Source organism: Neodiprion fabricii, chromosome 1, assembly GCF_021155785.1.
Source record: "Neodiprion fabricii isolate iyNeoFabr1 chromosome 1, iyNeoFabr1.1, whole genome shotgun sequence".
In the NCBI taxonomy this organism is placed as follows: Eukaryota; Metazoa; Arthropoda; class Insecta; order Hymenoptera; family Diprionidae; genus Neodiprion; species Neodiprion fabricii.
In genome coordinates this window covers 31,965,599-31,989,277 of record NC_060239.1, presented here as the reverse complement: position 1 = coordinate 31,989,277, position 23,679 = coordinate 31,965,599, and the positions used below count along the sequence as shown (strand labels likewise).

The window sequence follows — 23,679 nt, the reverse complement described above, 5'->3', positions numbered from 1 at the left end:
TTGACAAAAAAAAAAAAAGTTTTGTTCGGTCATGTTTTTTCTCCGACTAATAAATGAAGTTTTGAAGAAAATAATAACCGCGTATTTCTCCATTTTATCAAAGTTAACTTTCGCTGGTCTTCTTCAATACGCTTTATGCGCTCCATATTTCACCGCCTCGTAAACGTCGTAGGCGTTGATTAAAAAATCGTAATAAGAAGTTATCTAAGCGCCTGCGTGTCGGCAAGCAGCCGCGCACCGTCTTGACGTCATAAAGTATAATGCCTCTACTCGTGTAAATTCGTGTTGGTTCTTTTACAACGCCGATTAGTGGTGCCCTCGCGCAGGGCGTGTGGTGAACTATGAAATCCATGAGCCGAGCTGAGAATCGAGTGCGGCAGTTTTCCAGCCTCCTCGGTGTTGCTTTATGGTGTATCAGTGAGGTACGAGGAAGTGAAAATGGAAGGTCGCTCGGCGACGGGTATGGATTTCGGCAGATGATTAGCGAGCACGTTATCCCCCCCTGTCTGGTAATGAAATGCAAATAAGAACGAAATTCATCATTGTGATCAAACGATGCGGTGTAGTGCGACGGTATTTCGGTGTTAAAAAAAAGTATTCCGGCAGTGAGGGAAGGTGTGCTGGTAATGTAAAGTTTAGTGGTCTTCTACAATGGTGGATAACAATTGCATTATCGAGGGAAACGTCAAGTTTCGGGATGGCAAGAAGGTGAGTTTAGTTTCGTTCGACAATGTTCGGCTTACGTGCAAAAATTATCACGCGAACATGTATCGCCTTTAATTCACTCTCACATACGCTCCGCGACGCTTTCGACAAAACAAAGCCACCGAACACAATATATAATCCCAGGGCTATTGTATTTGGGCATTCTATCGTACGGCAGCCTTCGTTATTTGACCTAGTATAATTATCCGGGTACGCTTACGTATGAAACTTCGATACAATTCGATACCGCCGGCTGCACATTTCCGATCATTTCATAGATGTTCCAAAAAACAGGCCCAACAAATGATGTTGCATGAAAAGGAGCGAGAGAGACAGAGAGTGAGTGAAAGGCTTCAACCGAACGTTCAAAGTCCGTGTGATTACAATAATGCAGTTTTAAAAACACCTTATCACGATAATAAACATATGCACGTGACTGCTGGAAATAAAAGAGAGATTTTTTTCATACTTAAATTTTATTCCTTTCTCTTCACTCGTAAACGTACGTGGGTGAAAAAATGTTTATTACATCATAAACAGATACAGGACCCAGATTACGATGGAAAAGCATATTTACCGCTCTTACTAAGTAAACAAGTCATTGGGTTTAGTGGCCTTCTTTTTTCACATACAGCAAACAGAACGTAAAAAAAATACCAGCTGCAAGTTATTATCTGTGATTAACCACTTGCAGGAAACAATATGAAACTCTGTACAGTCAAGTGCCTCGTTATCTCTGCCCTGCTTACGCTGAGCTTATCATCTCCTTTTTTTCGTTTTAAATATATTGTGAATTTCGCTATGTAAAGTCTTTGTACATTCTTCTTTATCCTTAAGCTCAAAAAATTTTATTCTGTTATTATATATTATGAAAAATAACTGGCTACAAGGCAAAACTTGATTCAACGAATGATCACTTATTCACAACAATTCCTTATTTTCAGTGGAAGTCAAGGTGGTGCGTCATGAGAAAATTGTCCCCTGTGGCAGGTAATAATATGTCGACATATGTTATGTTGTTTTATCAAATAAATTGAACGTAGAAATATAAAGTCTATATTATTAGAAGGATACATGTGTTTGAAAAGGTTTTAAAGTAACTTCCCACTTTACATGTTATCACAGTTGCCTTTCTTACTAATATACCAAGTCATCAGCAATTGAAAAATCCAAAAATTTCACAATAATATCTACGTGTGTATTTATGGATATCTTGAATACTATCTCAGTTGAGAGATAAATCTTTTAGATAACTTAAAAGCCAAAAACAAAAACTCAATATAATCTACTTCTTATTATTCATAAAAACAATTTCAAAATATCTTTGAAATCAATTTATTGGCTTGCATTGTTATCATTAATTTTAAAACTTACAATTAGCTGTTACCACATTGTTTGCAAACAAATGTTTTCATCGGCAAAATATGCGCCAGAACAAGCATTGCATAAAATGAAATACTGACATTTGCAGGTCTTAACTTTAGTGATTCTCAATCTTGTTATAAATCCGTTTTTCCTGATTAGAATTGATCACAAAATTTGTCAACTAATTCTTGGTGTAGTTAACAGTGAAAAATCACCTACACCTTAACATTGAAAAGTATGCACCCTCTTGAAGTATGAATAAAATGCTCAGGAGGAACAGTAATTGACTCATAGAAAACGACTCTTAGAGTTGAATTGAAAAAACAACAAAAGCCCGGCAGCTCTTTGCAGTAATTACTGTATGTGTAACAGTATTGTGTTTTCTTGCAGTAAGCATTCAGTGTAGCCTCATTAGAAGTGTAAAGAAAAAGAGAATTATATGTTTTTAATTAGCCTCTCAGTATGTCTGCTTCATATTTGTGTTACCACAGCAATTCATTCTTCGAATTCGTTTTATCAAAAGTCTTTACAATTTACTGAACGTAATAATTCTCTATTAAAGTATGTGTGCATAAGTGAAAATGAATATGTACAATAAGCCTTTATCCTTGAAGTTGGTATGCAAATATTAATACGTTATTAAATACTAATATCATAATAATCCTTCAATACACCAAGCTGTATAGAGTTTTTACTTAAAATCAGCAACGTATTTTGTATTTTTCAGACTGCTTACACTTACAACTTTACGGAGATAGCAAAGACCGATACAAACAAGGTCAAACCAAGGCCTCGCTTAGCTTACAACACTTTCTTGGGGTAGAAAGTGGATTTACCCTTGACAAAGAATCTAACACAATTGCCATTATTTGCCAAGATGTTACGGTAGTTCTTGCTTTCGATACTCGTGAGAGACTAATACAGTGGCAAGTTAAGATATCCAACAATTTGGGCGAAGGTTGGTTTCTAATATTACTAAATTAATGTCTTGATACTTTTTTTTTATTCAACATTTACATTTGATAATATATCATTGAATTATTGACATTGCTGTAGCTCTTATGAGTTCTAAATTTTAAGAAGTGGAAAACAAAAACACTTTGGCTATACGTGTTTTGCACTATTCCTTCTCATATTTACGTAGAGTTTGCAAACAAATTACTGACTAGACAAGTGGGATTGTACAAAAGAGAATTGATCACCTTGAGACTTGTCATTGTTAATTTACTATGCAAGAATCTGCCTTTTTTTCATACTGTGTAACTGAAAAAAATTGCATGACGAAGTATACGATTTGTCTTCAGATCAACAATTCCTGATTCTCATCTCCTCGGCACCGACAAAAGCAAAGCTTTTAAGCGGCCCAGCACATATGCACATACAAAATCGTCGCTTCTGTATTACCACTGGAGTACCGCCAAGGCTCGCTGGGGTTTGGGAAATTGCACATCTTCGTCGTTATGGGGTCGTTGAGGGAAGATTTTGTTTTGAGGGAGGCTCAAGATGCGGCCGTGGAGAAGGCCTGCACGTTCTTGTTACTGATCAAGGAGATGACATTATAAAAACCTTGCAATTGGCAGCCGAAGGAAAGCTCAGTACACGAAAAAGACCAACTGCTCGTGAACTTGCAGCATGTGACAGTCCCAGAAGGCAATTTTCTCGATCTGAAACAAGGGTTAGTGATTCCTTTCCATCATTGCTGTATAATACAGGATCCTACGAAGGGCAGTGCGACAACTGCAAAAATGAAGGCTCGCCGTACTGGTCCTCGACTGAAAGCAGGCAGCAGACAGATTTGGACAGTGATTACGGGTGTCGGGATGCTTCCATATCAGAATTACATGATCAACCAGGAGAGTGGCACAGCTGCTCAATTGTCCAAGGAAATAATTCAATGCTTGAAAGATGCTCCAGCTGTATCAGCAAATTGGGAACACTTTCCAAGTCATCTACATCGGGCACAACTTCGACAATGACTCACTCTAGCAGTCCTGCTCCACTTGGGGGTTGTCAGCAACCACTTCGAGCGTTTGACAGACTGTCGCTCTCTTCCTATAGCAGCAGTAGTCATGAAAGTGATTACTCGGTGTCCCAACAGGCAGAGTGTCATTGCGTGTCTAGTAAAGTTTTCCAAACTCAAAACCCGCAGAACTTTGCTCCTAAGCAGTTAGTCTCTCCTCCCAGACCGCCGAAGCCACATTCTTCGTGTGTTAGAAAAGCTAAGAAGCCTCCGATGCCACTTCCACAACCAGAATATCCTTGTTCTTGCTCAACAAAGCCACCAGCAGTTCAAAACAACATAGCCAATACAACTGGGCCATATGAAAACTATGATGTTCCAAAAACAATAATTCGCCACGCATTGTCTATGGAACGAACTTCGTCCACTGATCAGTATTACGATACGCCTAGAAAAATCAAGGAAATTCTTGCGTTGCCAAAAATGTATGCAAATTACGACACTCCGCTTGTGCCACAAGCAGTTGCTTTACAACAGTGTGGCTGTCCCACCAAGCTGACTTCTCAATCCCCGCGTACATCCGCTTGTCCATGTCACAACGTAATGAGCTGGGCTGGTTTTGTTCTACCTTACTGTCGTCGAGGGGCAGGCATTGTGTTAGATGCCGTGCATCCAGTACGGCTGTCTGGTGAAGGGAAGATGCCGGTTGTGAACGCCAGTGGAGAAATAGCGGTTTATGCAACAAGTGACAAAAGTACTGAAGATGATCATGGTCCTGAAACTGCTAAAGAAAAGTGTGGCTGTCAGAGTGAAAGTACCGGAGTTGATAACAATTATGCAAACATTGAACCGGTAATAGATACGCAACCAGAATCAAAGCAGATAAATTATGCAAATATTGATTTTACCCAATCTTTAGAACACTATGAAAACAGCAAGGATGTTTTAGCCAAAGCAGGAATATCACGAGATGAGGCAGCCAAGTTTTCCGAAGAGTTGAAGGAATCTGAAGCTTCCGAGGTGAATGAAAATACAAAGTTCTGCACCAAATGTGGGCATGCAAAAGATGGAGAGAATGATTACTTGATGATGAACCCAGAGAAAGAAATGCCGAAGAAGCCGTACCCTGGGTACTTAGCGATGCAACCGGCCCACAACGCTTGTTCCAAAGAAGTTTTATCCAGAATTTGCAGCACCGGAAAGAGCAGTAGTAATCCAACTTTGACTGGATCCCAATTAATAGAAGGAAGCAAAAAAAGATCTGAATCTGAATATCGAGTACCTGGATCAGCGATGTTATCTAGTCCCTACCTCAGGCGCCGACTCTTGGACTCTGCAAATAGCACAGAGGCTTCTGGTAATATTGGTCTACTAGCAAGGAAGAGATCATATTCTGCAGAATCTGCACATTACACGAATGACGAAAAACTTACTTTGTTCCCTTCAAATCTGACAATTCACAAGTGTTCCAGCGAGGCTGATAAAGAGTTACTGATGAATAAAGATAGACGAACTTTGTGCGTAGATTCAGAGCCGAAACCTTATCACGACAGCGAGGAGACTTCCGCGTCATCTCCTCAGCCGTGTTCAATAAAAATTCGACGCTCATCTTCTGTACCATCAAAGACGGGACATAACCGCGACTCTTCGAGCAGCAACGACTCTGGCGTATCGACTGGCTCTCTGAGTCACAGAGGAACTGAATTTGGAGAATTCGAACTACCCATAATTACTACTACTTCAGCAAGAAGACATTTGATATCAATATCCCACAAAAGTACCCCTCCAGTCTGCTTCCATAACAGTCTACCAAGAAAATCAAAATCCAGTGACCCACTTCGCGAGCTTTCCTTTCAATTTCAAAAACTAAAAATACCAACGAAATCTTCATCTGCCGAAGGAGACATACCTGCCTGTGTTCCCAAAGGCACAAAAGGTTTCAGTAGCCCAGGCGAAGTATCCGCTACACCGTACACAGATTCTCGAAGTACAAGCAGCGGTACATCCGATATGTCTGATTACATCGAAACATTATCTTTGTCCTCGCATTCATCATCAGATACCCCAGACAATCTTAGGTAAGATATACTTGTAGAAGTAAATTTAAACAAGAAAATAGATAAAGTCTATTTGATGTTCAATTTCATTGGACATAACTTTGTCAACAGATTGGGTGGACGTCAGGTGGCCACAACTCTTCGGCCGCGTAGCGGAAAGGAATATTATAAAATAGATCGGAGCATCTTGGTGGAACAAGGCCGTACATTGACAGGGCCAACTTCTAACTATGCGAATATTACACCTGTCCTTGAAAAAAGTGAATCTCCGTCACCGGGATATATGAGCAGCTCGTCATACGATCAGCCGCAACCAGTGCGTGATCACTTTCTCTTTCCTGAGGTAAGTCGAGTACTTTTCAGAGACGAAATTAAGTGCTCAATATAATTTTATTCAGTGTGAGACCAATATTTACAGGAAGTCAAAAATTTTTATGTTACCCTACGAATACGAGGAATTCATTTGGAACTATGCAAATATTGACAGAACATTTCGTTTAGCTAGATGTCCACTTAATTTCATTCTTTCAATGATGTACATTATTTACTACCCTAAGTATTTTTACAACGCAATTTTACATCCAGGTATTAACTGTCCGGGTGATTACAGTCAACTGACCATTTTAAGTGCTAGCTCTTCTTCGCACAGAAGTTGAATTACTCATCCTGTTTGAAATGGAAGCATTGTTTTTTTCCAAATTACAGCAGGCCTGAAAGCATTGAAACAATTCACAAGGAAGGAGAAGAACCTGAAGTTCCTAGTATTTCCAAACACGGTGGACAAGAGTATTCAAGGTAGAACTAATAACAGAGCTGCAATCGGTGTTCACAACACTTCATACTGAAACCAGGTTTTAATATTTTCATAAACTTTTAAACTTTCCATTACCTCGTACTATTGCCTGCAATTGCGATTTCAAAGATATCAATTTTCTTCTGTCGCTTTGTTATTTATCCACAAGTACTCCTTACTATATGCCAACTAACAGAAGTCGAGCATCTCCCGGCATCGAAGTCATTGTTTAGTTATAAAAGATTCGTATATTATACACGTGGAAGTACAAATTCTATGGTAAATTGATACATATTTGTATATGTCTAGTACTGTTCATTCTCTGAGGGCACCCAGCTGTTTTATTCAAATAGTGCATACGTGAAAACTGTCTTAAAGGGAAAAGAAACGTCTAGGTTTATTAAATCCGTCTCAGAACCGATAATCGATAAGCATGATAGTTGAAAAGTTTCAAAGTATGAAATAACAAAGCTTGGTTACAATGTATAGTAAAAATATAATCAATAATATTATATACACTTCCTACAACGATTCAAACAATTTCTAAAATATGCTCAATAACAAATGTAATAATAGTATAGTGAATATCCTGCCCTAGAGTAAAAGGATAAGGTGGGTGTTGTATACTTTTTATGAGTATACCCTTTTTTGAATAATTTTTATTTTATATAAGTACTTTTATATAGCGTGATATACAGAATGATACAAAAGAATGAAGTTAAAGGCTTTTAAAATTTACACTACTTATGTACTTGATGGATTCGCCTATGGCCTGAAGACAATGGAGATTCCATTGAATATTATTTACAGAATTTATTCGTACTTACTAGCTTATTTTTAACTACTAAATACAAAATATTATAGCCTTTAATAGCTTTCTTTCACAAAATGGTAATTTATATGATAGGTATTTATAGTTTACGGGAAAACTCAAGGTAGCATTATAATGTATAGTTTATAGATTAAACTTTCTGAGCGCCAAGAGCGTATATAAAATATTTATAATATTAAGGCTGCTATCTGATATACGTGCCTCAAATTTTTAAATTGGCATGTACGTCTTTTTTTTTCTTAGAAGCGTGATTTAAGTTGTGATCATAATTTTCTACCGATTTTCTTTGACTTTTTCGGTTTTCAGATCCACAAGAAATTTCAAAGAATTACATATTTATTTAATTGTTTATAACTTTTAATATATTAATGAAGTAAAATAGTGATGTGTCGCAAACGCTGGGCCGTTATCAGCATCAAATTTTTTAGCGTACTAATAACGAGTTTTTCTGACTACTCGTGCTGAGCTTATGAGTGGTCTAATTAATTATTTCGAACGATTTCAAATCAGCCGTGAATCTCTTTTATCTTGTGTCACGACTCAGTCAAGTTATTTTGTATGACTCAACGTAATTATAGTAAAGGAATCTTGAAATCCAAAACGGCACATTAGAAAACATAGAGTGCAGAGAAGTGTAAGATTGAACATTGAAATTTTGTACCGTTTTTAGGATTAACGCAGGGTATCGGTTTTCTATAATGTAAAAATAATTCCCAACTGAATGCTAAAAATTTTACAGGCAAACAGTTCAGTAGTTTGAAAGAGCAAAACCACAAAGAGCTTTTTCCAATTTTGGATCAATTTTTCTCTTTCAGCTGGACTCTCTAACTTTACTTCTCTATATCTCTAACTAAGCATTTATGTGATATAAAATCGCACCTTGATTTACTTCTTTTTCATATTGTAACTTTTTCAATTGATCTCATCCATTTAGATAACTTGCATTTTATGCGAATGCTTTTGAATACTCGCCACCCTTGGTTCTTTCGTTAGTGGAAATTAATTTTTTCAATTTTGCAACACCTTTAGGTAGCATTATAATGTTGCCCACAATGCTTAACTCGCTACGTAAAATCTTTATAAATGTATTTTTAGTACGAAAAACGTACTCATGTCGTAGTTCACGAATAACGTTAATAAATTTGTACACTTGCATGGTGAAAGAACTAATGGAGATGGTGGCGGTAATCACTATTTACTCACTGTAAAACAGTCAGTTGTTTAAACATATCACAATAACCCTTTACGTACCTGTCCCTCCTACTGGTATTTCGTCTTTAGTTATTTGAAGTTTCATTAAACTTTTGGTTGAATCAATCTCGACCAACTCATATTCCATCTGATGTGATACAAAACTGATGCGGTCGTAGATCAGCACACATCTGAGTGATACAATATATACATCAAATTGTATGCAACAAAGAATTCTTAGGGTGAACTAATACAGTCTTCTTGTTCTACGAAGGTTCAATTGTAATGAATAGAATTAGCATTTCTTTACAACGATTAGTTTTCGGTACTTACTGTTCTACTAATTATTATACACTTAGATTGGCGCAACGGTAATAAGGTATAAATATCTCTAAGTAAAGATGATGCAAGCAGTTAACAAAAACCGACATTTAGTCATATTTCGTATAGTCTAAGTAGGTAATCCGTAAAGAATTTTACGCAAAAAAAAAATCGCACGGACGTTTAGAATTGCATTGAATAATCATATTTATTTAACTCTGATGACAATGTGGACGCATGTTTCCAGAGAAAGGCAACTGATAAATGTTAGATGTTATTAAATCACAGTTAAAAGAAAAACAGAGAAACAAAAAAAAGTATTCAGACAATCAATTGAAGAAAACTGATGGTCTCTTTGATAATTCTTGCATTACCTTTTCATCGATAATATTAGAAAACTTGAGTACTGGTCAAAATAATGTTCATCACTTGGCAACACATGCAGTGTGGTGAGGTTAGTGCGTTTGTGTGTCAAAAATTTGTGAAACAAATATAAATTATTGTAATGTCACCCAGGTATTGAGGTGTGTACGACGCGTAGATATATATACAATATTGTCATGTGATTAACTGTATTGCGTGAATAGAATTCTATAGAATGTAATCGAAGGAGACGATATTCTCTCAAGTATAGTATATTATATACATATTATTGTCTGTACTGTACGGATTACGAAAAAAACAAACAGTTATATCGTAGATCAGTGTCTCCCACTGAATTCATGGTTATGTCAAATCGTATTTTGCCAAACGTGACTAACAGGACTAGATAAGTAGAAATTCTGTAACGAAATTGTCACACACACACACTCCTAGTTTTTCTGACCCCCCTCTGTGACAATGCGTGTAACGAAATTTAAATTAGTCTGTAAGCTTTTATATAACTTTAATTGTAAATTAAAATGGAAATCACTGATGTAGAGACCCATACTAGTCAGAAATTAAGTACTACGGTAGTAATAGTCTATTTTTAATGAATTTGTATCATTTGAAAGCCTGATACACCTAAAGGTCTACAACAATTCTTTAAGTTCCATCAAAAACTGTTGTTTGTTTTTCTTTTATATTCCCTTGAAAACGAATTTTGTTAAATTTGTAGCAATACATTTCCAAACACCATGGCAACCTTTCGACAATCTTGAAAACCCAACGAAAATATTGATACAAAAACACAGTTGGTAGAATAACCTTTCTATTAAGTGTATCGGCTTTTGAAATTCAACCAACCATATCCAAGAATTACCCAGTTAATCATAATGTAGTAAAAATTCGCGAGTATTCCTTAGTTGTGCTTAAAATTTATGTACATAGTTTCCGAGACTTTGATTGAACATTAATCTTTTTTCTCGATTTACTAGCTTTCTCTCATTTATAAAGAAAACTTCGCTTATCGTTATAATCTTTAATGTATATTAAATTCATATTTAAAATCCTAGTCGGCAATCAAATGATACTGTACGGTTTGCAGTGTTACTCTGTATTAATGCAATTTATATACTTTGTAAGATTATAACATGGCGTGCCCATCACATTAAGTAAAGTAAAGAGCCAGCTTAAAGTGGAGTTCGATACTTGAATAACGGGATTAAAGATAAATAAAATAAAAAAAAAAAACAAAACAGGGTAAAATCTGTGCCATAATTATTCCAAGCATTATGGAAAGCTCTTTGTGAGCCTCATGTCCTTAGAAGTTATGGTAATAATGATGAATCAGATTGATTGATACCTGATAAAATCCAATGCACAAAACTCCACTTTTTTGTAATTGAACCCCGGACTTGTATTTCTTTCTTCGTATCTCGATGCGAATACGGAATTACCATGATAAATGATTTATTGTCGAATCTCCTCGAATAAAAAATCAATTTTTATTACCGTCAAATATATGATTTTATAGATAATTTATTGTAATGTGGGTAAGGATATAGTATTGATGTAGAGGTGTATAGTTTTTAATTTTTATTTACCATATAATATCGCAAATTCTAATCAGTTATTACGGATGAATTTTAATACGTCGTTCATAGAACCATATACATATACATACCTACCTAAGCTTAATTTTAGGGGTGTCCAAGTGGCTGCTACTTGAAATGATTTATTATATTATATACCGTCTTATTTAACACAGAGTATACTTAGCGAATAGGCATTAAATAAATCGAATAAATTGTATTATGTATATTATTGACCAGAGAATTTATCTCATTTGGTAATGTTCATACATACAGAAATATTACGAGGATTAGCTAACGTTATTTTACAAGTGCTAATGCTGCGTAAAAACATTACAGCCATAATGTATTGAACAAACGCGCTAGATCAATCGCACGTTAAGATTGATTGCATAAATGGTATCAGAAATTTCTGATGCTTTTCTAAATCCTTAGCATAATTAGTTACCGTATTTCATTTCCTTCGACATCTTGTTTCACGGTCTGACCCTTTCTTTTTATCTACAGAAAATAAAAAAAAAACTGAAAATATATGAATTTCAATTTCATGCAGTCTGGATTGTAGTTTATCCTTATCCTAAATTGATTGATGTACCGTAAAAATTTTTACAACGAAGCAGTCGATTCAACGAGAGTAATAAAATATAGGCTTTTGTATAAGCGTTTCGAGTGTAATATCCTTGCTTTGAAAATTTTTCTAGACTAATTCAAATGTAAAATACGAGAAACATAAATTATCAGACAACAGAAATGGCCAAACCGTCAAATGAGGATGAATAACAGTGCGACAAAAACATGCAATAGAAGGGGCTAAAGTACATTTCTCTTCCGAATTCCCATAGTATTGATTATCTTGAACTTTTTTTTTTATGAAAGATAGGAAGAAAGAACGAAAAAAACGAAGCAATTTAAATAATATATAAGTAAACTAAAAATAATATGCAAATTGTAGTGGCTCAAATCTTTGAATATCTTGAAGGGGTAGAAAATAAAATAGCATTAAAAATATAGCTGTTTGTTGATATTGTTATCGTCCTATGAATATATTACACGTATATCACAACTCTACCTCCCCGTAACGCAAAACTACACAAACGCGAATTACTCAATATTCTTTTCGGCCTTGTGCCATTGCTTTTATTTTTCACTTATTTATTTAAGGATACAATTTATACGAAAACTCTTTTACGTCATTCAATATATTAAATAATTTATTTCATTATTTCAACATTGATATACACATTCACACAGTATGCTATTTACAATATACCTAACACGTTCTTACCTTAAATTAAACAGATATACAGATAACAGTAATATAATATAGCATTCCTACAGACCATAGTAAGTAATTTACTATACTATAAATTATTCGCAGTAATGTTTATTATTTTACACAAATCTCTTAAAAAAAAATTCATCACTCGTTTTCCCCTGAGTCCCTTCATCATTTTTATATACACTTTATCGATTTATGATTAAAACGTGAATATCTGTATGTCATATTTCACTAATTGTATCGAAACCACTTAACGTCACGTACCGAAGTTACAAACAGTCGGTTTTCCGTGAAATTGCACAGCACCAGATATTTGATAATAATCATATGACACGTAGTGATAATAAATAATGCGATTACTTCAACCTGTAGAGCAGCAATGATTGATTCCATAAAATTCACAGGTAATCAATACTACGGTTTTCCGCACACCATTATTGGCATGAAATAACGTTGCGAATTTTTCATCAAAATTCGATCAACAAAAAATATACCTTATTTCTCTATCCCACTGCAGTTTGATCGATTTTGCTCTGAGCATTACGTATATCGCGTGCTTCATATTTTTCTTGCTAATTGGAAATGATTTGATATCTAAATATTCATCTAAAGCCTACATAGCTGGATGTATCGTATTCCGTGTCGGAGTCCTCTTCGGTGATTCCTGTTCGAAAGTTTGCGGAATCTTATTGAACTCGTCGTCAAAATCAACCTCTCCTTCCGTGTGAACGGAATCTTCCCTGTAACACAAAATTGATGCCGGTTTATATATTATTTAAAGCATATTTTTATCGCGTCGTTTTTGAGTTCTGCAATGGATGTATAACGAAAGAGTTCGTCTACCGTCTAATACTTTTTTTCTGTCAGCTTCTACATGTGTAGGTTCAATCGCCTACTTCGATCTGATTGATGTGAATACCACATAACCGTATCTGGCGATGGGATCAACAACTTCTTGTGCATGACAATTGGGGAATCCCTAAATCTTGGCCATTGCCTTGTGCCTCGAGGCTTCCTAGAGCCTTCGGGCCTGAGATCTGGGTCTCACCGTTTACTTGCTTTGACGGACACGTCACGTACTCGGTTAAATTCGCCTATTCTCTTATAAAATTCAACCGTTGCCCAAATTTTATAGCTTTGTTATGCACTGATGGTTGACCTGATACGAAACAGTTGCAGGGCAATCAAAATCTGGCTGGCTCTACAACGCGTGGTCAGGCCTTGTGAACACCTCTACTGCAAATTAGCTCTCAATCAACGAAGCAATGGAGCGTTCATAATTACAGTCTTCGCACATGCCATATTGACCACTGCCATCAGCGAGCAGTTGAACTCGTTCCGAAAACACGCCATTGTTACACCAACTAGGCATTCGCATCTGCAGAGGTAATAATTGCCCGATAACTCACATGTACTTGTTTGATGATGGCAAGAACAGTGACTTCGGACACGCCTTGAAGTATGGCCAGCATTCTCCGTGCGATTTTCCCGTTTTTTCTGCATCGACGTAATCCTTCATCAGTTCAGCGAACGGCGATTTGCTCGCGCTGAAATTACAGATGGCAAAAAATTAATGCTAGGTTAAAACGAATCACCTGGTTCTATGGGCGAGGCGGGCCAACGTTCTAGTTTTGCGATATTTCGAACACCTGTCCGTGTTTTACAACCGGCATACTCCGAATCACCGCATAGAGTGAGTTATGATGGATGCCCTCAAAATACTCACGTGAAAAAAAGCCGTATAATTTCACCAACGAAGCCGAAATTGTCCAGAGGGTGACCGTGAACCTCGCATATTGCTCGGAGCAGGCAAGCTTTGCCATCCATTCCGAACTGGCTGAGCATGTCTTCGGCTATCCCGTAGAGTAAGGCGCGTTCACCACCCTGGAACGCGTTTTTGGGAACTTCCGGTACCTCGCGTTTCTGGAGTCTGTGCTTCATGAAGGAAGCAATGAAATCCCCGAGAGCCATGCCTGCCTCTCGGCTCTGGAACGCTCTGCCGAAGACGGGGGGCAGAGCGCCGTAAGGATTCTCATTGTCCGTTAGGCCCAGTTTGTCGAAGTCGACTGTAACGAAATTTCAAAATTATAATCTGCGCGTCTGAGGAGGCGGGAAGACGTGAAACGGCGAAGGCAACTCACTGGTGAACGGGAAGCTCATCGACATGTTGCTGAGGAAACCGTAAGGCGGATACCTCACGAAGGGTAACAGAATCGTCGGAGTTATGGTCAGCACTGTGCCAGGAGGCAAGGCGATTCTCCCATCATTTGTAACCCACAACAGTCTCTTCTGACGGTGGTGAACCTGGGCCCCATCGTCAGGAACGACACCGGCATCCCCGGGATGATTCTGAGGCGTCGAAACTCCGAGGAATAGCATCAGACAGAAGAGCGGACCGATATTTGGCAGCATCTTTACTGAAACAAGAACGGTTCACCCATACATATGTAACGGCCTTCGGCATCAATCATTGGTGAGTGAAAAACAACGAAGCTGCAGGAAACGTGCGGAGAGGATCGGATCGACGCCGAACTCCGTTATCCCTGTATAACCAATGTCCGGCACTTGGTGCTCTCGTGGCACAGTTTGCGAATATTATATTTGGCCCTACTATATTATTGTAGACGAACTTTATTCGCACGCACGCACGCACGCACGCACGCAAGTAAGATAGCCCGGAGCTTCACAGTCGTCATGTCGTGTGATGTTGATAAATTTCTTAGGACGTCTGGTCCAACGTCTATTCACGAATGTACGGTTCCCGGTTGAAATAAAAGCAAAGGCGAACGCGAACCAGATCGGAACAGATTAAGTAGGTCTGGACTAGCACAATATGCCTCGTACAATCGCCAAATTGTTAAGTACAATCAAAAATGGAATGCTGTATAACGGTCTTTTTGAAGACCCGACTACGCGGATCCGAATCCGCCCGAATCCCTCTTGAATGTGTTGACACAGATATAATTAAATACGAATACCGATTCGATTATTTTTCTGGTCAGACCACATCCCACCTCCCCCCTACGAAGTTCCACTGTGACATATTCGTATTTTTGATGTTGTTTTTTTTTGCTTTATTTTAAAGATCCGTCCCGTTTATGATTAGCATACTCGCATGAATTAATTCATACAATGTATGTATGCGACCATCATTTAATTGCGTCTACAATGATTGACTGTACTACACTCGATCTCGGACTACACTCAATCTAGACGCATTAATCTGTCCAATTGATTTGATTACCGATCGTATGATCGTCGTTATTTGCATAGCATCGTTCGAGTTTCTCGATAAAAATCACTACAGATAGGGATAACTCGGAAAATTGTACAATAATTGTGAATCGCAGTGGCTTGACCGCCACTGCGGTGACATTATGGCCCGATTTGGTCGATCCGGGCAACGTTGCACCGATCGATAGACGCGGTGCAGTTAAGGAAGACTGTGGTTAACCCGGGGATTCCAGGAGGGCTGACAGGCTCGATTACAGCCAGCCGGTCTTTTCTTATTACCAGTTTACGCTGTAGCCGGCAGACGTGAGTCGCAAACGCAACTTGGGAACAGGTCACAAACATCAAGCGACGGTTAGAGCCTTGCTCGTTTCGTCCGGCTATGCGCTGAAAGAAAGGTGCTTCTTAATGCCGCTGTAACATCACGTGCCAAGGAACATGTGGTATGAAATATAAAGACGCGATGTACTGAATTCTCTGCATTTCATCGATCGGCCAATCCATCGATTTGCCAAACAATTTAGTGCAGATATTTGCACGCAGAACGTGCCGTTGACAATAAACTGTGAATAATATCCACAGCGTAGTATGGGTGAAGTGATTTTTCTAGATGTTAGACAGGTAGGACAGTTTCACCTGACGAATGTATCCTAGTGATATATTAAATATAAAGAGATGAGAACACTTTCCTTGATCGGCATTAAAAAGTAACAAGAAATTAAGTTGTATTGCAATCGAGGGGTTTATCACTCATGTAATAGTTGGGACAGCTGCAAATGTAATGTCCATGCAATGGTATGTAATCTCAGTACAATACCATGAAATATTCGTGTAATATCATGCAATAGTAGTGTAACGCCGTGTAATACTGTGCGATAGTTATGTAATACCCTGTAATAGTCATGCAATATCATGCAAATACCATGTAATAGTCGTGTAATATTATGTAATGGTGGTTGCAATAGTCATGAAATACCATGAAATACCTGTGTAATACAGCATGTAATAGTCATGTAATACCTGCGCGCGCAGTACCAAGCGCATGCGCTTTACAGTGTTTACCGGATTCGTGACATAACCTTGAAATTCGTATTGGCAACTGTTTGTATAACCTATGGACCGTTATTTCTCGACTTGATTGTGTGAGTCTGCCGGCTACAACACGTGAATGACGGAAAGGTACGTACTTAATTTAATCTGTCGCTTAGATCTGGCAAATATTCAATTATTTCTTGCTGACCTGTACAAAAGTTACAGGCAATTGAATTTCAGCGGTTTTTGTTATATAAATATAAGTAAATATACCTTAGCATGGGTGACGTGATATTGTTGTAATTTCCGATCCGTTGTATTGCTTCTAAGTTTGCGTCAATCCAAGAGAAAAGAAAGAATATGACCTAATTTTTTTACCACCTACCAATTTATGAAATGAAAAATAAAAGAAAAATCCTAACTGTCGCATAGTGCAGGACAGAATCATCTACAAGTGCTCAAAAATTGTGACACACTATCAATTATTTCAATTAAATTCCAAATAGATTCAATAATTATGCGTTTTTCAATTGACTTCATGAAAACATACGATTTCGTTGAAAGTTCTAAGAAATCAGATCTCTATCAGTTTGTCCTGGTTCCTTACTCATTGTTCATTCCAGAAGTGTCACAAATTGTACTATATTTTGGAATCAATCACTCTAGTTGACATTCACAATGTCAGCAGGTAACTGTGATGTTTGATCTAAAACTAGCTTGGAGTTAGGCATGGAGGAATCAGCGAGCAAGGCAGAAAAGGAGAGTATGGCGAAGACCATCGCTGGAAATGTTAAAGAACAAAAGTTTTGGGTCGTAATTAGGAAGGAACTTGGAGTTGATCCACCGTTGTACCTGAAGCATCTCCTCACCTGTCTGGGTTTCGATTCAGCGGCCGCTCTGAAAAACCTTTCAAGCGAAGCCTTTCTAGAAATGGAGAAATTTGCCCAAACTGACATGCTGGGATTGTTAGGCGAAGATGGTTACACAAAATCAGACTTCTTCGGTATCTACAGTAATACACCTGAACAATTCCGCATACTACGAGGACATAGGTTTTGCCTCTTCGAAATTCAGAAGTATATTATAGAAAAGGGGTTGAACCATTTTGCTACGGCCGAACAGGATATTAATGAAAAATTAACTAACATCAAAGCAAAAAAAGAAACCAAGGAAACGCTAAAAGCTGTATCGGGAAAAAAATCAGATCCACAGTCACGAAAATCACAGGACTTATTGAGTGAAGAAGATCAATTATACATGCTCATTAAAAATTGGTTTTCTAAGCAACCAGATGGTGAAGAAACCTTCAAAGATTATTTAGAAAGCCCTAAAAATCGGTATATAGAGGTATCTGTCAAAGAAGACGTTGACGAAGAAATTACCTATTCGGGGAAAATATCGTGTTGCCTGTGTAAAACTAAAATTACCGCGCATAAAGCCGAATACGGGAAATCAGTACCGAGGAAAACTCGTTGGGTATGTCAAAATTTTATGAAGCACGTAAAGGAAAAACATTTGACTTTGAACCCTGTGGAAAATTCGAAGGAAAATTTATTTCCTCGCAAGCATAACAATAGCAATAAAATTGATACAAAATCGGGTCAGGCGGAAAAAAATACAGCAAATGTTCTCAAAAACGTCGTCGCTAACACTACAGCTTTTACTTCTAGTTGTAAAAAGGTTCAACCCGAGGTTCAACCACTTATTACGGATGTATTCGATAAAGGCACCAATGACAATGATAACTGGAATACAAATGCTAGTTTGAGCGACAGTATCGCAAACAAGAACCAGAAGCTCGGCCAAAATTTACCAAGAATTATCGAAGACGTGAAATTAGTCACACCCGTTGAAATAAGAAGGGATATTATTAAAATTGAAAAAAGCAGGGGAAAAAGGCATATTACTAGAGAAATTGAGAGTGATGACGAAACGGAAGCGAAACCTACTAAACGGTCGAAAAATCGAATTGAAAGCGATGAAGAACTCGAAGTATCTGCACGTGACAAGCCAAATGATGAATCGGATGTTAGATCACAAGCTGTGATAGTTGAAAGTACAAATGATGAGTTACAGGGGGAATTCAACCTCGGAATAATGTAAAAGGGGTTCTTTGTTCCGAGAAAATTCTATCAACCCCATTGACTAGTAATACCAAAAATACTAAGACTATAGATACAAAAAGTTCCGACTGTGAAAAAAAAATTAAAAAAGATCTAAGAACTAGAAGTGACAAATCCTACCGACAAAGAGTGAAGAGTATTACTACAGAGAGAACGATTCCATATTATTTTCCAACATTGAACGAAATGGAATTGCTGTTGAAATATAATGCAGAATTAAAGGATTGCGTGAAAAATTTATTAGCACAATCGGCATCGAAAAAATTAACGAAGTCTTGTCCAACAGTCAATGAAAACAGTAAAAGTAACTTGTTAGTACGAAAATTGATGAGAATTTCTGACAAACAAAGTCAGGCCGAATCTTGCGGGAACAGATACGATTGCACAGTGAAAAAGTTTGCATCGTATATTTTCATGATTGGTGGAAGATTGTCGTACGAAACGTTATGCGCGAACTTGCCTCTACCATCCCCCTCATCTGTCAGTCGGTATTTGTTAGAAAACGGACCAGACATCATTGAAGGGCAGCTTCGATTGCAGGAATTGAAAAATTACTTAATCAAGGCCGACCTGCCTCTAGTCATATGGGTAAGCGAAGATGCGACGCGTATTACTGGCACCGTGCAATATGACCCAAAAACTAACCAATTAATTGGGTTGGTATTACCAACAGATAAAAATGGAATGCCTAAGTGCAAATCTTTCATGGCAACGTCACCAAAAGTAATGGAAGAAACGATGCAAAATATTCCAATTGCTTCTTTGGCGTACACAATTATGGCACAGCCTTTACAAAAAAATGCGGCGTCATTTTGTCTGTGCATATTTGGAACCGACAATAAATTCACAGCCGAACACGTGCTTAACAGATTCCAATTTATTTACGAACAATGTCAGCAATTCGGAATAAGAGTATTAGGATTTTCTTCGGATGGTGATCCAAGATTGTTAAAAGCGATGAGGATTGAAAGCCAAATAGGTATTTCGAATCTTGATTTACTCTTTGGTAAAGAAAATTGGACATGGTTCAACAGTGAATTTTGCAGTGAGTACTTTGTTTGCCAGGATACTGTACACATTGGTACAAAGCTAAGAAATCGCTTCATCAAAAACTCAATTGTTCTGCCGATGGGAAACAATATAGCGACTGTTAGTCACCTGAAACTATTGATACAGTCACAATCTAAAGACAAACACCAGATAACTTATTCTGACTTGGACCCAAAGGATAAAATGAATTTCCCTTCTGTTCAAAAAATATGTCAAGAAAATGTCAGAAAATTACTCAATGATACAGTACCTGGCAGCGAAGGAACATGTCAGTATTTGAAAATACTACATAACACCGTAGTTTCATACATCGATTCTGAATTAACGCCGTTGGAAAGAATATTTAGCATCTGGTATTCTGTGTTTTGTTTAAGGATGTGGCGTGCATGGATTTCGGCAAATGACAGTTACACTTTGGGCAAAAATTTTATAACTTCCAACTGTTACACATGCATTGAAATAAATGCTCATACGCTTATTGACGTCATCATACGCCTGAGAGATTCGGACCAACCAGAACTCTTCCTGCCATCTTTATATAGTAGTCAACCATGTGAAAGCTTTTTCCGACAAGTCCGTTCAATGTCATCCACGTACTCGACTATTGTCAACTGCAGCATGATGGACATCATTCATCGTCTCAATAGAATTCAAGTACAAAATGAAATCATCATCGAAGAGTCAGAAAATATTATATTTCCAAGATTTAGGGAGAGAAAAAGTGTAATCAATGTCAACACATATCCACTACCTTCTAATCAAGAAATACAGAAAACCGTTGAAGACGCGAAATGTCGAGCTATTGAAGATCTCGGGAACCTTGGTATATTTTTCAACAATATCTTATGTACACTGCCTTTTTCTGCAAAGTCTATTCAACTAGACTCAGACGACGAATCTGACAGCGAAGAAATCAGCGAGGAAACGGAGAGCGCAAATGAAGACACTATATCTGCAGAACTTGAACATGATATGATTACGTTGCAGTCTGTAACAGGAACTTTGGAACTCAAAAATTACTCCACCCAAACAGTTCAACTAAATGAAACGAGTCCATTTGCAGTCGTGCGTGATTCGTCGCAAGCCGAATACGTCGTTAGAAAATCGTCCATTTGTTGGCTGCTTAATAAAACCAAGCACCGTTTAAGTAGCGACAGACTTCAGAGAGTACGAGAAATCGAACTGCCGCATTTGTCCAAGAAGGTACTTATTAGCTTGATATTAACTCTTCCTAAATAAGTAATGAATATCTTTCCTTATGACCCAGACTCATTAAAATACTGCGGAAAATGTCCTACCTACACCTAGAAAAAAAATATAATGCAGCATTATTCTATGGTAAATGTATAACCCCAACGAATAGAGTTGTATAATTTATGCGGCAATTGGTTGAGATTCTAAATTTTTAGGAGGTTGAAGTTCGTAACGTTAACGAGACGATACAATTTGAAGAAAATCGCCATTTTGCAACTTTAGAATTTTTTAGAAATGCAGTAATCAATAAATAGTGGCTTGAATCAAGCAAAGTCAACCCACATCAGAACTACAGCCTCTGTAAAGCAATTACGAAGTTGAAAAACATAGTTTTTTTTCAAATAATGTGTCGTTACGTTAACGTTACGAACTTCAACCTCATAAATTTTTTAGATTCCATCATTGGCACATCCTGTCGTTGTGATGACTACAAAAAGTGTTAATTTTCAACTTCTTGGTTCTCCGTATAATGTTATTGTTTTTCTAGGAATCAGCTACTAGATCAAATACTGTCGAAGAGAATCCGGAAATAAGTATAGGGACATGGATGCTTTTTAGAGAAGACACTGAGGCAGAAACGAAATACAGAGTAGGCCTTGTTCTTGGATTCGTCTATCTAACTGGAAAAACAGACCCACAAAGAGAATACTCCAGATTAAGCGCTGACGTCAATAATGAAAGTATTGGCGTACTATGTACCTGGTATAGATTAATAAGTTCTAGTCTCCGTCCGGCACCAGTGGGGTCACATGATTACAAATGCATTTCTGGATATATGCGAACTTTACCAACACCACAGATAGTTGATGGGCATATTTTTTATTCGGATTTAGTTTTGAAACTAATCCTCGAGATTATTCCTACAACTTCACTCCAAGGTAATACTGCTGTGAAAAAATTTCATTTGAAATCATTGCACGTCTGGTTACAACGTTTTGAATTTTCAGGTAAAGATGCAAATATCGGAAATTTTGTGCTGATCGAATTTCTCACCAAAAAAACCAAAAAATACTACATCGGCGTTGTTAAAAGTATCCAATCAAGAGACAGAGATTGCGAGGAAGATTATGAAGTCAAATTCATGCGAAAAGTGACGAATTCGTCGAGCTCCATATTCGTTTTTCCAGATGTGGACGATACAAGTTATGTAACAGGAGATCAAATAAAGCTAATTCTGAGCAACCCGAAAATTGACCGAAGACGTCATCATGTATTCAGTGATTCTGATTTGTTAGAGTACGCTGTGATTTAAAAGTTAATTGAAGATCGTCTCAATTGCTAAAAAATATATATAATTATGTATCGTTAACCTCTCCAGAGTACTATTAGCATAAATATACAGAGAATATTATTATAATATATAAATTATGGTTGCGTTGAATTATTCTTTACTATATTTAAAGGTTGATTTGCAAATTTTATTATGAAATTTAGAGGGTAAAAGAGGTTATAAAAAAATAGTTGCAATAAACTATTTAATGTAATTCAAGCAAGACTTCAGGGATGCAATTAATGACAGTGAGACAAAAACCATTGTTAATAGGTATACTGAGAAATACTCATCTTACAGTAATATAATGTGTATCTATATAAATATATAATAGTCATGTAATAGTCTTGTAATAGTTGTATAATTAGTATGCAATAGTCATGCAATGGTCATGTAATTCATGTAATACTATGTGTAATACATATGCAATACGTATGTAATACTTGTGCACTATCTGTGGAATACGTGCAATACTTATGGGATACTTATGCAATACATGCAATACTATTGTAATCCCTATGCCATACATGTAATACCAGTGTAATAACTATGTAATATGTGAAATACATATGCAATGGTGTCATACTTGGGACAGTCATTATGAGAGTGGTAAGCCCCTCGATTGCAATGATTCGTTTGATTTCAAGAGACCATAACACTTACGCTATTGGCATAAAAAATCATGAGAAATTATGTTGTATTGAAAAGATGTGATCGCCACGCGAATTACGAGTTATTTAACGATCACGTTATAAATACGTTCGCGTGACCAAGTGATAGCTAACTACCAGTGTTGGCTACTAATTGCGGAAATAAATTAAAACAGAGTGACGAAACAGTAACAATCCACAAGTGGAGCGAAACAAGAATGATCGAAGATTGAAACGAGTTGAAAAGGAAAAAAAAATACATAATATATAGCCAGAATTGCCGATGCAATCGATTACTCTTCGCCGGGGTTTTGCCGTTACGTCTTGGAGACCCTGAGGCGCTGAATTCATAGCATAATCACTTGAATATTACACCTCACATTATCATAATTTGCTAGCACGATATTCTTAAATCTCGCCTTTTTAATGCCGATTCGCAGTATGCAGAATAGAAAATCGGTTGGGATGTGCACTATACATCTGTCATGTTGCAGAAAGTCTTCTGTAGCAATTTGTATTTTTTTTTTTACGTGTAGAAGAACATTCACTCATAACTTATATCATGTTACTGTATGTAATAAATATTATTTTAGTTTTCTGAGGGGGGCCCC

The 23,679-nt window shown here is 37.2% G+C and overlaps 3 protein-coding genes across 10 annotated transcripts in view; 2 read left to right on the top strand and 1 right to left on the bottom strand.

The window, feature by feature from the left end:
* The first annotated feature begins 366 nt into the window (after positions 1 to 366).
* On the top strand, positions 367 to 9,518 carry LOC124174363. Of its 3 annotated transcripts, XM_046553429.1 has the most exons (7): positions 367 to 708; positions 1,650 to 1,695; positions 2,798 to 3,028; positions 3,375 to 5,387; positions 5,556 to 6,108; positions 6,199 to 6,430; positions 6,793 to 9,518. In XM_046553429.1, exons 1-7 carry the CDS (start codon positions 652 to 654, stop codon positions 6,799 to 6,801), a joined length of 3,141 nt encoding a protein of 1,046 aa, XP_046409385.1. In that variant the 5' UTR covers positions 367 to 651; the 3' UTR covers positions 6,802 to 9,518. The 3 variants fall into 3 exon arrangements, with proteins under 3 accessions (XP_046409385.1, XP_046409384.1, XP_046409386.1); XM_046553428.1 differs by having other exon boundaries at positions 3,375 to 6,108; XM_046553430.1 differs by lacking the exon at positions 1,650 to 1,695 and having other exon boundaries at positions 652 to 708; positions 3,375 to 6,108.
* A 2,367-nt stretch (positions 9,519 to 11,885) lies between these two features.
* The window catches only part of LOC124174376, a 37,660-nt gene continuing 25,866 nt past the window's right edge, over positions 11,886 to 23,679 (bottom strand). For 2 of the 3 annotated variants that reach the window (XM_046553473.1, XM_046553472.1), the window contains exons 2-5: positions 14,600 to 14,875; positions 14,185 to 14,524; positions 13,868 to 14,005; positions 11,886 to 13,198 (exon numbers count right to left, since the gene is read on the bottom strand). In XM_046553473.1, coding sequence (XP_046409429.1) covers positions 13,072 to 13,198; positions 13,868 to 14,005; positions 14,185 to 14,524; positions 14,600 to 14,870 — 876 coding nt within the window. In that variant the 5' untranslated portion in view covers positions 14,871 to 14,875 and the 3' untranslated portion in view covers positions 11,886 to 13,071. The remainder of the gene's footprint in view (positions 13,199 to 13,867; positions 14,006 to 14,184; positions 14,525 to 14,599; positions 14,876 to 23,679) is intronic. The other variant, XM_046553474.1, reaches the window with a different exon arrangement.
* LOC124174365 lies at positions 16,418 to 23,016 on the top strand. 4 transcript variants are annotated; one of them, XM_046553435.1, is made up of 4 exons: positions 16,418 to 16,868; positions 17,438 to 21,097; positions 21,636 to 22,026; positions 22,096 to 23,016. In XM_046553435.1, the coding sequence occupies exons 2-4, from the start codon at positions 19,031 to 19,033 to the stop codon at positions 22,398 to 22,400; spliced, it is 2,763 nt and encodes a 920-aa protein (XP_046409391.1). In that variant the 5' UTR covers positions 16,418 to 16,868; positions 17,438 to 19,030; the 3' UTR covers positions 22,401 to 23,016. The 4 variants fall into 4 exon arrangements, with proteins under 4 accessions (XP_046409391.1, XP_046409390.1, XP_046409393.1 ...); XM_046553436.1 differs by lacking the exon at positions 16,418 to 16,868 and having other exon boundaries at positions 19,700 to 19,823; positions 20,269 to 21,097; XM_046553434.1 differs by having other exon boundaries at positions 16,418 to 21,097.

Bases quoted from the DNA above. Each gene is read 5' to 3' on its own strand.
- LOC124174363 (XM_046553428.1), top strand. From the start codon at position 652: ATGGTGGATAACAATTGCATTATCGAGGGAAACGTCAAGTTTCGGGAT. The intron at 709-1,649 runs GTGAGTTTAGTT...CCTTATTTTCAG, and splicing joins AGTTTCGGGATGGCAAGAAG to TGGAAGTCAAGGTGGTGCGT. The intron at 1,696-2,797 runs GTAATAATATGT...TGTATTTTTCAG, and splicing joins AAAATTGTCCCCTGTGGCAG to ACTGCTTACACTTACAACTT.
- LOC124174365 (XM_046553435.1), top strand. From the start codon at position 19,031: ATGGAATTGCTGTTGAAATATAATGCAGAATTAAAGGATTGCGTGAAA. The intron at 21,098-21,635 runs GTACTTATTAGC...TTGTTTTTCTAG, and splicing joins TGCCGCATTTGTCCAAGAAG to GAATCAGCTACTAGATCAAA. The intron at 22,027-22,095 runs GTAATACTGCTG...TTGAATTTTCAG, and splicing joins TCCTACAACTTCACTCCAAG to GTAAAGATGCAAATATCGGA.